At 41.2% G+C, this 16,040-nt stretch overlaps 1 protein-coding gene across 4 annotated transcripts in view; it reads right to left on the minus strand.

The window, feature by feature from the left end:
• Positions 1–1,144: 1,144 nt before the first annotated feature.
• LOC115529041 (interferon-induced very large GTPase 1) overlaps positions 1,145–16,040 on the minus strand; it is a 37,904-nt gene continuing 23,008 nt past the window's right edge. Inside the window, exons 5-9 of one of the 4 annotated variants that reach the window (XM_030337472.1) lie at positions 14,393–14,653; positions 13,136–13,396; positions 10,418–10,678; positions 6,976–7,236; positions 1,145–6,619 (exon numbers count right to left, since the gene is read on the minus strand). In XM_030337472.1, the coding sequence (XP_030193332.1) occupies positions 1,947–6,619; positions 6,976–7,236; positions 10,418–10,678; positions 13,136–13,396; positions 14,393–14,653 (5,717 nt within the window). In that variant the 3' untranslated portion in view covers positions 1,145–1,946. Of the gene's footprint in view, positions 6,620–6,975; positions 7,237–10,417; positions 10,679–13,053; positions 13,397–14,392; positions 14,654–16,040 lie in introns of those variants that run through there. The other 3 variants (XM_030337473.1, XM_030337475.1, XM_030337474.1) reach the window with 3 other exon arrangements.

A 16,040-nucleotide genomic window follows, 5' to 3' on the forward strand; every position in this document is an offset into this window, starting at 1 on the left:
CGTTCAGATCGAGAGTAATAACACTCGATGGTTTCTCTCTCCCTCCTCATCAATCTGAGGAGGAAGCAACAGCCCATCTCTTGTGCCCCGTACGCGCGCTTGCCTGTTCTGTGAAGCGCACGGAGGCTCTGCGCAAATCTTAACAGTTATTTGTGCATTACAGAGAACATTCCCAGGGCCTCCCCCTGACGAAACAATGGTTGTCACATTGGCTGTGTGAGGCTATCACGCAGGCTTATGGGTCAGTGTGGGTAGAGCCGCCTGAGACTCGACCAGAGGAATATCGTCCTCTGTCGCTCTGCAAAGAGGGATGCCTATGGAGGATATCTGCACAGCAGCCTCCTGGGCTTCCCGTGCTCTTTTATTAGGTTTTACCTAAGAGACATGTCGCGCATCTCGATGACACACTTAGTTCAAGGTGCTTTGTCAGAGTGAATGTGATTGTTTGACTATTCCCCTTGCATATTAACACAATGTGAGGTGGAGTAAAATATTCATGCCGAGAGCTCTTGTGATTTATCAGACACATCAGCGCTGCTCGTTGATGACGTGCCGTTAGACGCATGACGTATGTTATGCTACGTCTGACGCATGATACTAGCTCGTATGTAGCTCTGTTTCTGGTACTGATCGGGACCAATGAGGCATAGACTATATCGTGCTTCGCCCTTTTAACCCAATAGCAATAGCCTTAAAAGGCGAAGCCTATACGACACGTATTGTAACTCTAGATTAAATGAGTATAGGCGCAGTCTTTTAACTTTCGGGCTCATTGACCTTTAAATAGCTGAAGAAAGGCTGTTTATTGGGAGCAGAACGTCTGCCGGCGTGATTGAGGCCCACGCTGTTGGTGGGCGGGGATTACAAATTGTTCAGTGCTACTGCTCGCGCCTAGGGAAAACCCAATAGTGATATCCTTAAAAGGCTGCGCCTATACTCATAGAATCTAGAGTTACAATACGTAACTAACGATTCATACACGGCCATCCACAAGTCAATCCCTCCAGGGAAATTATTTTAGTCGGTTCCACTTGAAAAAAGGCTATAGAAGTAAATCTATGATGTTGATATTTCGGTAAACTTTAGAAGTTAGTGCAAATGGTATGCTCTGATTCTGATCAGAAAATACAATAAAAACATAACAGACTCTTTTCTGTGCTTTATTTTGTGTCAAACATACCATAAATCACACACACCAGCTTAATTAATTTGACAGATATTTCTCAACTGGCTCAATCAAAGGAACAATCAAAAATTACATTTAAAATATTTCTGGATTCAGTAACAATATAAAAATTAAACAATGCAATATATATCTTCTCCTCATTTCTAAATTGTTAACATGTCTTCAAAGATTATCAAACAAAATCACTTGAACGAATTTAATAAGAAATCAAAAAAATAGTGAATATTGAATGAAAGAGGAATGAAACAATAATAATCATATAATAATAATGATAATAATAATCAAATACACCATTTAAACCTAGGTAAAAATATTGACACATAATATATTTTAAGTATCGTACAATGCCGACTTTTCCAGACAAAAATATGTTGAAACAATTAAACAAATAAAACGCATTAGCGGGTTAGCCTTTATGCTTAGTTAATTACGTTAATGTAAAATGTAATATCATCAAACAAAAATTTAAAGTATCAGGCTCAAACTTTTAAAAGTTTCAATGGAACATTACTTCAACAACGAACCGCAAAATTAAAGAGGCAGGTTAACTTCAGAGCTGAGTTCGTAATCAAGTGGTTTGAATTACAAGTAAAGACACACATCCTTGTATCACTACTTATATCTCGTCAGTTCAGCCTTTCTTGCCTCACATATATGCAGTAGGATAAGTTGTGCACCATAACATATCGAATTTTCTTAAAAAAGCTGCTCTTCATCATGGTCAGAGAAGAAACTCTCACTCTCATCATCTCAACAAATCCTATTGGATGCAGAACGCCTTTTTAAGGCTTATTCCAGCAAGCGTCTGGCTAATATTTCTCCATTCATTGGGAATATCTGCAGGCTCTGCCCCATGAAATTTAGCAAAGTCCTTGTTGAACCTGACCATCACATATTTCCAGTAATCAGATGCTGTATAGCTGTCATCTGCAGGAATTTTCCAATTCTTGTAAAATGTTTTGTATTCCTTGTAAGGTTTAAACTCCCCATTTGTATCACCATTCCGGAATAGTTTGGAACTAAAGACAGCGGATGTGCAAATTTGAGTACTAAGTTTATTTGAGTGTAAATCTCTGTATCCTCCAAGCCCCTGTGGCTTATGCATTTCAACATGATGAGCCTCGTGAGACTTTGCCCCTGCCTCACACGGTGACTTGCAGAATGGGCAATGTTCAGAACATCCACCTAACTTCTCTGTAAGCTTGTCTAGTGGCTTTGACCCGAGTCCTTTTAGTTTCGCTTTGTAATTAGTTTCTTTTTGTTTTTTCTGCAGAGCATGTTGCATTTCAATCACTGATTCTTTAAGAAAGTGTGCAAACTTTTCTGCTCGGGCTTCTTTCAAAAGCACCATGCAAGCGCTGAGAGCATCCTGGGAAATTACCAATATATCACCAAGATCCTTGCAAATATTTTGAACAAACTCTTTTTGGGTCGCTTGTATGTTCACTTGGGCCTTGTGAATAGCATTGTCAATACATCTGATACATTGTTTTAGATATTTATCCTCGAACTCCAAAAGTTTAGTCCCATCTGAAAAGCGTTTCTCAATTTGCTCCTGAATCCATTTCCTTATGAATTTCTCATATGAACTGGTGTACTCTTGGTAGTGGCAAAACTTGTCTTTTGAAAGCAAGTCTTTTAAGATAGTATATTGGAAAAACATGCGCGTGCTGAAATCCACTGAATCATTGCCTGACACCATTTCATCAACAACATCATGAACCGAGGAAACTCTAATGTAATACTCCACTGCAGGCTGGAGGCAACGATTGGCAAATTCCTCAGCATTCTTTTGATCCTGCTCCCTTTTGTGATACAGGTCTTTAAAATCATCAAAAAAACGAAGTTTGTGTAGATTGACGCACTTGAAGGGGTCATTTGCTGTTATGAAAGCCAGGTGCATTTCTTTGAAGTTTCTGGCTGCATAACCACAAATGTGTAATTTTAAACTCACTACATATTGCGTGTCTGTTCTCAGATCCTTGTCTGTTTTAAGTTTCGCATCAATGTGCTGCAAAATCTCCTGAATGAAGTTGTCATGGTAATCTGTTTTCGCCTGCATTCGAACAGATACAAGTCTTTTGCAACTTTCTATAATTTCGACAGCCTTTGCTTGTAACGCTGCATTATTTTTCCACTTCCAAATCTTATATTTATCGTCAACTTTCGCTATGAAATCCCCTTTTCCATGATCTTTAAGTGGTACGTCAATTATCTCATTGGCATGACCACCCATTGAGGCTAAATTAATTCTCAGTTGCAAATGAACCCTACCATAGATACCATCAGATTTGTACAATACTTTGTCACGGAGATGTTCTGTAGCATTCTCCCACATCTGGTCAAAATCGATTCTCAGCTCTTCATCCGATTGCTTTCTATGACTTTTACGGCCTTCCTCTAGCAATCTAAGCACTTCTCCCTCCAAATGTTTTGTGGTGTTTTTCTTGACTTCCTCAACTTTTACCATTCCCTTTTTGTTTTCACCCGCTATATTTACTTCAGATTCAAACAACCTTTCCGATTCTTTTCTTAGGATTTTTGCACTTTGCATAAAGTCTTCTCTGTATCTCTCGACTAGGTGGCCATGAGCTTCTGTTTTGAAATATAGTTCTAGATTCTGAATAAGTTTTTCTTCCCATTTTATTAGCTCTGAGCAGGCTTCAGTTTTCAATTCCGTGACAAGTTTTCCGATGTTGGATGCCTCAGAATTGCAAGCAGCTGTTCCAAAATTTGAAATCTGTGTTTTTGCACTTGTTTCCAATAAGTACATGTGCCTTTTGAATTCCCATTCCCATTTGTTGAATTCTGTGCATATTTTCATGTAAGCATCAGCCACCAGGCTATTTCTAAAGCTGAATATGAAATGTTCATGTTTTATGGCATTCCATAGGCTTTCTGTCCAATTCATAAATTGATCAATGTTGTAAGCAGATGACTTGCCATCTTTCAACATTTGGATAATGTTTTTTTTCAGTTCATAAACTGCTTCACTGTAACCTGAATTTACTGGTGCCATTGGTGGGTTTCCATGCCATAGTCCAGGAATGTACCAGTTGCCAGTGTCTGGATCATATTCTATTACTTCCTTGAAGCTTATGATTTCCTCTTTTTTCTCAACTTTGGCAGCTGCCTGTGTCATCTCGTTCAACTGTGGTAACAGCACGGTTCTGTCCCTTAAGTTATTGTCATGGGCTGACACATCCGATACGTTCTGATGAACAAACAGACATTTTGGTTTTTTGCCGACTTCTTTCATCCTGAGAAAGGCATGTACTACAATCTGTAGGATGTCTTTCATGTCTGTCATGTTCTCCATTGCAGTGTTTATTATTGTGATGTCACTTAACCCCACAACAATAGTTGCAAGCTCATTGTCGTGCTCATAGCTATCTTCTAATTGTACTAGCTCTAGCGGTTTCAGTCCTTCGGTGTCAAGGATAATCAAAAAATCACAGTTCATTTCTTTTGAGTACTCTTTGTTCACTCTGATGAGCAACATGAAAGCCCCTCTAGTGCATCGGCCACTGCTGACCGCAAACTGCACTCCAAACATAGTGTTGAGAAGAGTGGACTTTCCTGTGCTCTGAATCCCAAGAACTGTGACAACTCTTATCTTACTCTCTGGAACTACCATTTTTCTCAGCTCAGAAAAGACGTCCTTCACCCATGCCAAAGGAATGCCTGATGCTTCTCCATCCACAAGCTCCAGTGGAAATCCATCAATGAGTAATTGGGCACACAACTTGGGCAAATGCATGAATTGTTTACGAAATGAATCTGATTCAGGAAGGGTGACTGAAGATTCATATATTTGACCGATTTCTCGAAAGTAGTTTTCAATACCTAAAGAGCTTTTTGAAAGTTGTTGATCAATGACTTTAAGTTCTTCTTTGCTTGAATCCTTACTTTTGTGTTTATACTCTGCTTTGAGGTTTGATAAATGTTCCCGGGACAAGTTGTCAATTTTAATTTGCATCCATTTTAAAAAATAAGCCTGTTCAACAGCTGGACATGAGATTGCTTTCATGAAGCTGATCACATCATTTGAAATGTTCAAATCCCTCTGCTGTTCCCGGAGTTGTGCTTTCTTTTGGTGTAGGTCACATTTGTATTTTTCTATGTCTTTATCCCCAGGTTTTCGAAGCCGACATTCCTCCTTCTCTAATTGGGTCAATTCTTTCCATATTGAGCCCTGCCGAGGAAGTTCTTTCTCTTTGTACTGTGCAGTGTCTGTTATTTTTGAGGTGATAGCTTCTGCATTTTTCTCAGCGTTCTGACAGTCTGAGGCGTGCTCATCAACCATTATTCCAAGCTTAAAAGCATCGTCAGCCATTTGCTCTATGCTCTTTCTTTTATCTGTGTTTTTAATAACATTTCTTAAAATATTTTGTAGGGTTTTTGCAAAGTTGGCATTGTTGACTTCCTTCCTCTTACAAACGATGTTGGTCTGTGGCAAACTTAATTCTTCCAGTACCTTTATGCACCTTTTGGAGTTGAAATTCTTGCTATCCACATTGACTATCAAGAAAATCTCTGTTTCGTCTGTTTTTTTGAGCATTTCATATTGGTGGTCAAAATTGTCAAGAAACACAAAAACTGCAGCAGACGTTTTGCATAAAAACAAAAATTGCAATTCACAGAGAGCAATGTCTCCTCTGAGATTAGCTACAGCTACTGGTTCATTGAAGATATCAATGTTTTTGTTACCACAGGGAAGATACCAACTAGTTTCCACCAGTCCATCTGCGATTTCCCTTGGAACATTCCCACATTCCATTTTATGGTGAACAAAAGTGTTGTGGTACTGTTGGGGATTGCTCAATAGTGTATTCAGAATCTCCGACTTTGATAAAGAACATTCACCCAGTCTCACAAAGGACACCATTGGAAGTTCAGTGGCAACAATTGATTTTTCAATAAAGCTTTTGGTGTTTGAGAGTGCCTGAGGTCTGTACTTTTTAACGTAGTACAAGTAAGTAATGCCTCTCAAAGCCCAAAGCATGAGCGTGTGCTTCTGTGTGCCACAATCAGGAAGCAGTAGAGGCAACCCAAACTGACACATGGACATTTTGACTGCCATTTCCTGCTGAAGGAGGCCATTTGAGCACAGAAAGAGAGCAGTGATTATGTCTAATGGGTTCAGTTCTTCACCTGACTTTTTAGGGTCCAACATGGTGTAAAAATCCAAACCAACATTGCCACGAGCAAGATCCTGCTCTGACTCACTGCCCGCAGAACATTTCACATTTCTAGCAGTTGAATTTACCATCATTAGCTTCTTGAGAAAGCACCAAGGGAGATCAGAAAGACATTTAGCCGCTTCCTCTGTGACGGCCTTCTTGTCAATCTGTAGGACACTGCTTAGTGAGAGCTTCTCCTTGTAGTTCTCTTTTAGGCCAAGCTTTTTTAGAAAAACATCCAGTTCAGTTTCTGTGGATATAATAGTTCTAACCATTATTGTCAGTTCATTTCTAATAATAATTCTAATAATAATAATAACATTTGCACATGTTTTTTTGGTGGAATTGGTGAAGGCCTCATGTCATCCATATCCTTTTCGTCATTGCAGGTAATTTTATGTGGTTTATTTGTGATTACTTACTATTATGAATGTTGTTTATTAAGGCCCCCAGTAATAGTACTAGCGTGTGTAGCTATCTCATATTGCCAGTAAATAGGAATATAATAGAAGCTTAAAGTAGAGGGTAGAGTCTGATAACAATAAGCAAAAAGAGAAGTGGGTAACTTGTATGAAAAGGTTTTAGTAGCTTATAGGAATAACTCACCTGTGTGGGCAGATGTCAAGGCTGGCTGGCTGAGTCCTCCGCTTTTCAGCTGGGTTTTAACTTGGAAGTCATACTTAAGCCCTGGCTTCAGATCGGAGAATGTCACACTGTCTGAAACTGTAGTCTTCTCTTGGTGTTTCTTTGAATTACAGAAACAAGTCACAACATAACCCTCCACCTCACCAGCAGCTTTTTCCCATGTAAGAGACACCGCACTACTGCTGACATGGGAAACTTTTACATTTCCTTGAGGAACGGCTTCTGTAAAAGATGAAAAACAGACAAGCATATTCATTTAGCATGCTACCTTCTGGTTATAATCAGTGTTTAACTTTAGGATGGGGATTGATCTCATGCTATGAAGCATGTTTACTATTGGAAACAGTTCCTGATTTGTATTTTTTCCGTCAGTAATCCTAATGATTCTAAAAGTGTATTGCGTCCCAGGCACAAGGTGCCTGATGCCTACTTTGCAGGAATCTATGATTTGGATAGTCTGTGAATTGATTTTGCAAGAGTTGACAAGATGATAATGAGATTCCACTTGCTGTTCGGTTGGAGCTAGTGGTGCAACGGACCACGGATTTCCCGTGATCCGTACGGATCAACCCTCACGGGGCGGGACGCACGTGATCCACGGGTCAGCTGACAAATAATAGTTGCGTGTTCACGTGATCCGCGCATGCTTAAATAGCCTAGGCTACTGAACATCTAGCGTGGCAGCATGGCGAGCGGCGGAGCGGAGGAGTTGGAGAGGCCTGCTGCATCATTTAAGTCAGCTGTATGGGAGCACTTTGGCTTCCCTGTGCACTATAATGAAAACGGAATAAGGGTGGTGGACAAAACAGCCACGGTGTGTCGGCACTGTGGCACCAGAATACCCTACGACCACAGCAACACCTTGAGCATGGCCAGCCACGTGAGGCGACATCATCCCAGTGTGTCGGGAGTAATGGGAGAAAAAAAAAAAAAAAAAAAAAGAGGTGCAGCAAATGCTGCTCCCTGATGCATTTAAGCAGTGCTTTCCTGCAAGCTCCAACCGGGCAAAATCCATCACCAAATCGATTGGGGTGTTTATAGCAGCAGACATGAGGCCATACTCCATTGTGGAGAATAAAGTCTTTAAAAACATGATTAAGGTGCTTGAGCCACGGTACGAAATACCCTTGCGCACCCACTCTACAACCAAGATCGTTCCCGAACTTTATGAGGAACAAAAAAAGATTATTGTGGATGAATTATCCAAGGCATCCTCCGTTGCCCTTACTACAGACGGGTGGACCTCTAGAGCCACTGAAAGTTACGTGACCGTGACTGCGTACTACATAACAGCGGAGTGGGAGATAAAGAGCCCAGTGCTGCAGACACGCCCACTCTACGAGAGCCACACCGGCAAAAATCTGGCGCAGGTACTGACAGGAGCAGTAGCAGAGTGGAAGATAGAGAGGCCAAAAAACAACATCCCAGTCACCACAGATAATGCCAAAAACCAAGTAAGTGCAGTGAAGGAAGCTGGACTGGGGCAACAGATAGGGTGCTTTGCCCACGTGATAAATTCAGCATCCCAAAGGGGAATAACATCACACAAGATGGACAGACTGCTTGGGAGGATCAGGAAGGTGGTTTCATTTTTCCACCGCAGCACAACAGCAGCTCATGTGCTTAAAACAAACCAGGAAATGCTACAGCTGCCTACTCACAAGCTGATACAGGATGTCCCAACAAGGTGGAACTCCACGTATGACATGTTGGAGCGCTATCTTGAGCAGCAGGCAGCTATATTCTCTGCAATGTCTGACAAGGCTCTAAAAAAAAAATATGAGAGACATTGTCACCTTGTCTGATGATGATGTGAAAGTGGCAGAGGAGGTCCTCCAGGTGCTCAAACCACTCAAAATGGTTACAAGCCTATTAAGCACTGAATCTGCTCCATCTATATCCATGGTCCTACCCCTAAAAACAAAGATTATACAATCCATGGCCCCAAGTGAGGGAAACAGCACCATCAGCCGAGATGTCTAAGCTGCTATTAAAGCAGACCTGAACGGCAGATACACTGATCCCCCCGATGTACAGAACTATCTAAATAGATCGACTGCACTGGACCCAAGATTCAAGTCCCTGTCTCACCTAGATCCTGCCCTGCGCCAGAGAACAAACAACGATCTCACCACTGAGATTGTGGGCAAGTTGGGCACTGAAGAACATGAAGAGGTAAAAAAAATTTAAACTATCAGTGAGTTAGGCCACTTAAATATACTGCAGTCCAGTCTTACTTATTTTGCTATAAGAATTGTATGTCCTTTATTTTAAATTAATAATTTATTTTATTAAATGTTATTGCTGCAATAATAGTTCTGTGAAACCTGAGAAAAAGATTTAACATCAAATAATTGTTTCTTCCAGGGTCAAGCCACAGAGCCGACAGGAGGAGGCGCAGGGACATCTCCTCCACAAAAGAAGTCAGCCATGGAGGCGCTTTTCGGGGAGACCTTTGCAGGCAAGGTGGACACAGGCAAGAAGCCGTTTCTTGATGCCATTGAAGAGGAAGTGGAATACTACCGAGCAGCAAGTGGCATTCTGGTTGATTGTGATCCACTGAATTGGTGGAAGACCAACGAGGGCAATTACCCCCATGTTGCCATGATGGCTGGTGTTACCTTGCTGTGCCTGGCACTTCAGTTCCCGTGACTCAAAAACCGTGACCCGATCCGAACCGTGAGTTTTGTGATCCGATGCACCCCTAGTTGGAGCCCAGCCAAGAGTAATTATCTTAGTGCCAGCATGATGAACCTCTATTGATCCAAAAGTAATTTTATGTGGTTTACCTCTGTTTATGTACCATTAATGTTGTTTATTTAGGCCCCTAGTAATAGTGGTAGTGTGTGTAGCTATCTTAAATTACCAGTAGATAGGTATACAATTAGAGATGTTTGATACCCTTTTTTTCTTTCCGATTCCTGAACTTGAGTATCGGCCGATACAGAGTCTAAACCAATACAGCATCTAGCATTGTAATTACTATTAGCACTTGTTCTTATTGAAGGGTTCTTTTTCGCTGACAGCACTGTATAGTCGGTTCACCTCCTGTCGACAAAATTTACTTTCAGAACTACATTCTTTATATGTAGAATTGTAATAATTCATTTATAATCTTGTAGTTAAGCGTCCATCCTTTTTCCGACTCGGCAGCTCGAACCCACGTAGGTCGGAGATGATGCGTTTCCCTTTCCGACTTTCCACCTCCAACATACGTACTATTATGAATGTTGTTTATTAAGGCCCCCGGTAATAGTACTAGTGTGTGTAGCTATCTTACATTGCTAGTAAATCGGAATTTAGTAGTTGCTTAAAGTAGAGGGGCGTTTCAGATAACAATAAGCAAAAAGAGAAGTAGGTAACTTGTATGAAAAGGTTTTAGTAGCTTATATGAATAACTCACCTGTGTGCGCAGATATCAAGGCATGCTGGCTGAGTCCTCCGCTTTTCAGCTGGGTTTTAATTTGGAAGTCATACTTGAGCCCTGGCTTCAGATCAGAGAATCTCACACTGTCTGAAACTGTTATCTTCTTTTGGTGTGTCTTTGAATCACAGAAACAGGTCACAACATAGCCCCCCACCTCTCCAGCAGGTGGTTCCCATGTAAGAGACACCGTACTACTGCTGACATGGGAAACTTTTACATTTCCTGGAGTAATGGCCTCTGTAAAAGATGAAAAACAGACAAGCATATTCAAGTAGCATGCTACCTTCTGGTTATAATCAGTGTTTAACTTTAGGATGGGGATTGATCTCATGCTATGAAGCATGTTCACTATTGGAGACTGATGGTCCAAAAGTAATTTTATGTGGTTTACCTCTGTTTATGTACCATGAATGTTGTTTATTAAGGCCCCTAGTAATAGTGGTAGTGTTTGTAGCTATCTTCAATTACCAGTAGATAGGAATAGAATTAGAGATATTTGATACCCTTTTTTCTTTCCGATTCCGATTCCTGAACTTTAGTATCGGCCGATACCGAGTATATACCGATACAGCATCTAGCATTGTAATTACTATTAGCAATTGTTCTTATTGAAGGGTTCTTTTTCGCTGACAGCACTGTATAGTCGGTTCCCCTTCTGTCGACAAAATTTAAGTTCAGAACTACATTCTTTATATGCATAATTGTAATAATTAATTTAGAATCTTGGTTAAGCGTCCATCCTTTTTCCGACTTTGCAGCTCGAACCCACGTAGGTCGGAGATGACGCGTTTCCCCTTCCGACTTTCCACCTCCAATTTACGTACTATTATGAATGTTGTTTATTAAGGCCCCCGGTAATAGTACTAGTGGCCCTCATTTATCAAACGAACGTAGAAATTAGCGCAAATCTGAACGCATGATTCATCTTACGATAGGACCCACGTGAGATTCCCGAAACTTTCTTATCACACCAATCCCAGCGTACGAAGGATCTTGGTGTTGATAAATACGGCGTCTGAGATCGATCGTAATTAACGTAACACGGCCATATAAAAGCACGTTTTCAGAAGTCTCGCCCCTAACTTTTACGACATGGAGAAACGTCCAACGGTAAAAAAAGAGAGGAATTTTTCCGAGACCGAAATGGAGACGCTCGTGTCACTGGTGGATGCGAACCATCTGGTTTTGTTTGATAGCCTAAAAGCTGGCATTAAGGGCAAGGGAAAGAATGCTATATGGGAGGAAATAACTGTTGCAGTGAATAGTGTTTCCAATGTTCGTCGGGCTACGGAAGAGGTTTGTTAATTAAATTAATTAAATAATAAATTAAATGTAAAATTTCTGTTATCCAGTTTAAAACATTTCACATATATGCTATTGTTTGCATTGTGTTAAAGTTATTTTATTCCGAAAAAGGTGAAGAAAAAATGGTCCGACATGAAGTTCAGCACCAAAAAACGTGTTGCGGCTGTGAAGCGGGCCAAGCAAGAAACGGGAGGAGGCCGGTGCAGTGCGACTGCAGCGTAACTCACCGAGATGATTGTGACCATGTAGTGCGCCCTGATGTAGACGATGCCCAACGTTGCTATTTTGGAAAATAAAATAATCGTGCGTGCCCCCAGGCCATCGGGCTACCATGTTAAGGATTGACATTCTGGCATCGCAAATAATCTGAACATTAACTGAATGGTAGCTTTTGCGGTTGATGTACGCGTAATCATTAATAGATGGTGGCTTCATACGCACATGGGTACACTCAACCGCACCAATCACATTTGGAAACCTAGCAATAGCATAAAAATCCCGTTTGATTCCAGTTTGCTGATCGTTATTATATGGGAATTTAATATAACGTTCGGAGAGGGAGATTATAGCTGTCAAAGCTGCTGGCATGGTTCGGCTAATACTTGGCTGGGAAATACCAGACCTGTCCCCGATCTCCCGCTGAAAGGTCCCGGTGGCCAAAAACCCCAAGGTAGAGCACACCTGCACTGGCACAGGTATTGCGTTTGATCGCCTAGTTTCTCGCCTTAACTGTGGCTCCAAAGCATTGCATAGCTCCATCAGGAGATGCCTTGGGAGACGAAAACGACTCAAGAGCCATTCATCGCTCTCCATAAAAGAATCGGCGCGGTCTCGAAAAACTCTCTCTCGTCTTAGACGTGCGTTGAGGTCCTCTAACAGAGCCAGATCTGCCATCGCAGAGACTCGACCACCTATTTGTCAAAGCTCCTGTTTATATAGACAGCTTAATAAACATTTCACCTGTCACATTCAAATTATTTCCATAGCAATACTGTTTTTAATTAGGCCTGACTTGATTGTAATTGTTTGAACGGCTGGGCTAATTCCAATTTATTTAGTATTCATCAGTGAAATACCCGTATGTTGCGCCAAAAAAACTTGCGTACACGAGCTCAGACCTGACGTGAGATTTCATCGCAGCCTGCGCTCACGTTCAAATTGATAAATGCCAAGCTCAACGTTGAAATGAGAGTACGTCCATTTTACGCACGTTTTCTGTCGTACGCTCGTTTGATAAATGAGGGCCAGTGTGTGTAGCTATCTTAGATTGCCAATAAATTGGAATTTAATAGTTGCTTAAAGTAGAGGGGCGAGTCCGATAACAATAAGCAAAAAGAGAAGTAGGTAACTTGTATGAAAAGGTTTTAGTAGCTTATAAGAATAACTCACCTGTGTGCGCAGATGTCAAGGCAGGCTGGCTGAGTCCTCCGCTTTTCAGCTGGGTTTTAATTTGGAAGTCATACTTGAGCCCTGGCTTCAGATCAGAGAATCTCACACTGTCTAAAACTGTTATCTTCTTTTGGTGTGTCTTTGAATCAAAGAAACAGGTCACAACATAGCCCCCCACCTCTCCAGCAGGTGGTTCCCATGTAAGAGACACCGTACTACTGCTGACATGGGAAACTTGGACATTTCCTGGAGGAATGGCCTCTGTAAAAGATGAAAAACAGACACATATTCATGTAGCATGCTACCTTCTGGTTATAATCAGTGTTTAACTTTAGGATGGGGATTGATCTCATGCCATGAAGCATGTTCACTATTGGAGACTGATGCAGTTCCTGATTTGTAATTTTTCCGTCAGTAATCCTAATGTTTCTAAAAGTTTATTGCGTCCCAGGCAAAAGGTGCCTGAAGTCTACTTTGCAGGAATCTATGATTTGGATAGTCTGAAATGATTTTGCAAGAGTAGTCAAGATGATAATGAGATTCCACTTGCTGTTCGGTTCAAGCCCAGCCAAGAGTAATGATCTTAGTGGCAGCATGATGAACCTCTATTGGTCCAAAAGTAATTTGATGTGGTTTACCTCCGTTTATGTACCATGAATGTTTTTTATTAAGGCCCCTAGTAATAGTGGTAGTGTTTGTAGCTATCTTAAATTACCAGTAGATAGGAATAGAATCAGAGATGTTTGATACCCTTTTTTCTTTCCGATTCCGATTCCTGAACTTGAGTATCGGCCGATACCGAGTATATACCGATACTGCATCTAGCATTGTAATTACTATTAGCACTTGTTCTTATTGAAGGGTTCTTTTTCGCTGACAGCACTGTATAGTCGGTTCCCCTTCTGTCGACAAAATTTACTTTCAGAACTACATTTTTTATATGCATAATTGTAATAATTCATTTATAATCTTGTAGTTAAGCGTCCATCCTTTTTCCGACTCGGCAGCTCGAACCCACGTAGGTCGGAGATGATGCGTTTCCCTTTCCGACTTTCCACCTCCAACTTACGTACTATTATGAATGTTGTTTATTAAGGCCCCCGGTAATAGTACTAGTGTGTGTAGCTATCTTACATTGCTAGTAAATCGGAATTTAGTAGTTGCTTAAAGTAGAGGGGCGTTTCAGATAACAATAAGCAAAAAGAGAAGTAGGTAACTTGTATGAAAAGGTTTTAGTAGCTTATATGAATAACTCACCTGTGTGGGCAGATATCAAGGCTGGCTGGCTGAGTCCTCCGCTTTTCAGCTGTGTTTTAATTTGGAAGTCATACTTAAGCCCTGGCTTCAGATCGGAGAATCTCACACTGTCTAAATCTGTTGTCTTCTCTCGGTGTTTCTTTGAATCACAGAAACAGGTCACAACATAGCCCCCCACCTCACCAGCAGCTGTGTCCCATATAAGAGACACCGTACTAGTGCTGACATGGGAAACTTTGACATTTCCTGGAGGAATGGCCTCTATAAAAGATGAAAAACAAACAAGCATATTCATGTAGCATGCTACCTTTATGGGAGAAATTAACCATTACTTTTATATTAACTATGAGTTATTATCAGGCCTATATATCATACATTAATAGTGGAAAGCAGCTAAATCATCTCCGAATTCATAGGCATAGTATGGGACTCGGCACGGTGCCAGAGAGTCTGGGGTCAAGGTGTACTGACGTCAACCTAATGTTTAGATTAGATTGGCGTCCACCAGATGTTTAGATTAGCTCAACCTAATGTTTAGATTAATCAACCTAATGTTCAGATTAGCGTCAACCTAATGTTTAGATTAGATTGTCTGAGGATGTTGACCACATAGCTAGAGTAATGTATGACTGACCGGCTATGGGCAGGCATACCAAAAACAGCTCTGTTTGTGAGGATAAAAAGCCTGAGATCTTATGATCGTTAGTGTCTTTGCAAACCTCACTCGGCTTTGTTGTTGCTTGTTTGCGGGTAACAAATAAGTCTCTGTCAATACTTGATCCGGACTCCCCGATTCCTCTTGCTCTCTCAGTTAGTTGAAGTGATAGAACTCGGTTATTTTCTACCACACCTTCTGGCAGAGTTCCCGTTGTCCGGTAATTACCGGTCTTTGACCGGAAAAAAATGAGGGGGACCGAAAATTCTAAATGTCTCCGGTCAGAATGACCGATTGGAAATAAGGCCCCGTCCACACAGAGCCGAAACGGGCAAAAACGATCCGGTTTCGTTTTATGCGGAATATTGAAGGCGCTGGTTCTCCACAGGAAAAGTGGAGCGCACCAACCCTGCGCCGCTGCGCGCATACAGCATGCGCGCTGTATACAAACATTCAGTCACGAGGAGATTCAACCTTTTAAATTGAGCAGGAATACTTTTGAATGTGTTCATTTGAATTGTGTTTAAATATGCTACAGTAGTCATTGGTTTAGCCAATTCATGTAAAACAATGAGGGTTTTGATTGTAGCGTAGCCTGTGTGATAAAATAAATAAGTTGTTACATTTCGTGCACTCGCTCAAATTGATCACTATAGACTACCGTAGGTTTATGAACTAAACGGCGGCAAGCTAGCGAAAGCCGGCGGCAAGCTTTGCGGAGTACCGGTATTTAACAACCATGGCGAATCAAAATATGATCACACACTTCTTCTTCTTTATATAGCCTGCCTATAATTTTTTTTAAGTGCAATAAACACGGACAATATCCGACAGATTTTTTTTTCAATTTGACCGGTAAAATGAAACCTTCCCGGTCACAGATTGGATAACTGTTCTGCTTTTGGTGTTATGGTGCATAACACGTCGGACCCTCGTCTCTGGTATTTCTACAACGAGACTCGTAGTGGGGGTTATCTCAGCCAAGGTTGAGAA

The sequence above is a fragment of the Gadus morhua genome, chromosome 17 (assembly GCF_902167405.1).
Source record: "Gadus morhua chromosome 17, gadMor3.0, whole genome shotgun sequence".
NCBI classification, from domain to species: domain Eukaryota; kingdom Metazoa; phylum Chordata; class Actinopteri; order Gadiformes; family Gadidae; genus Gadus; species Gadus morhua.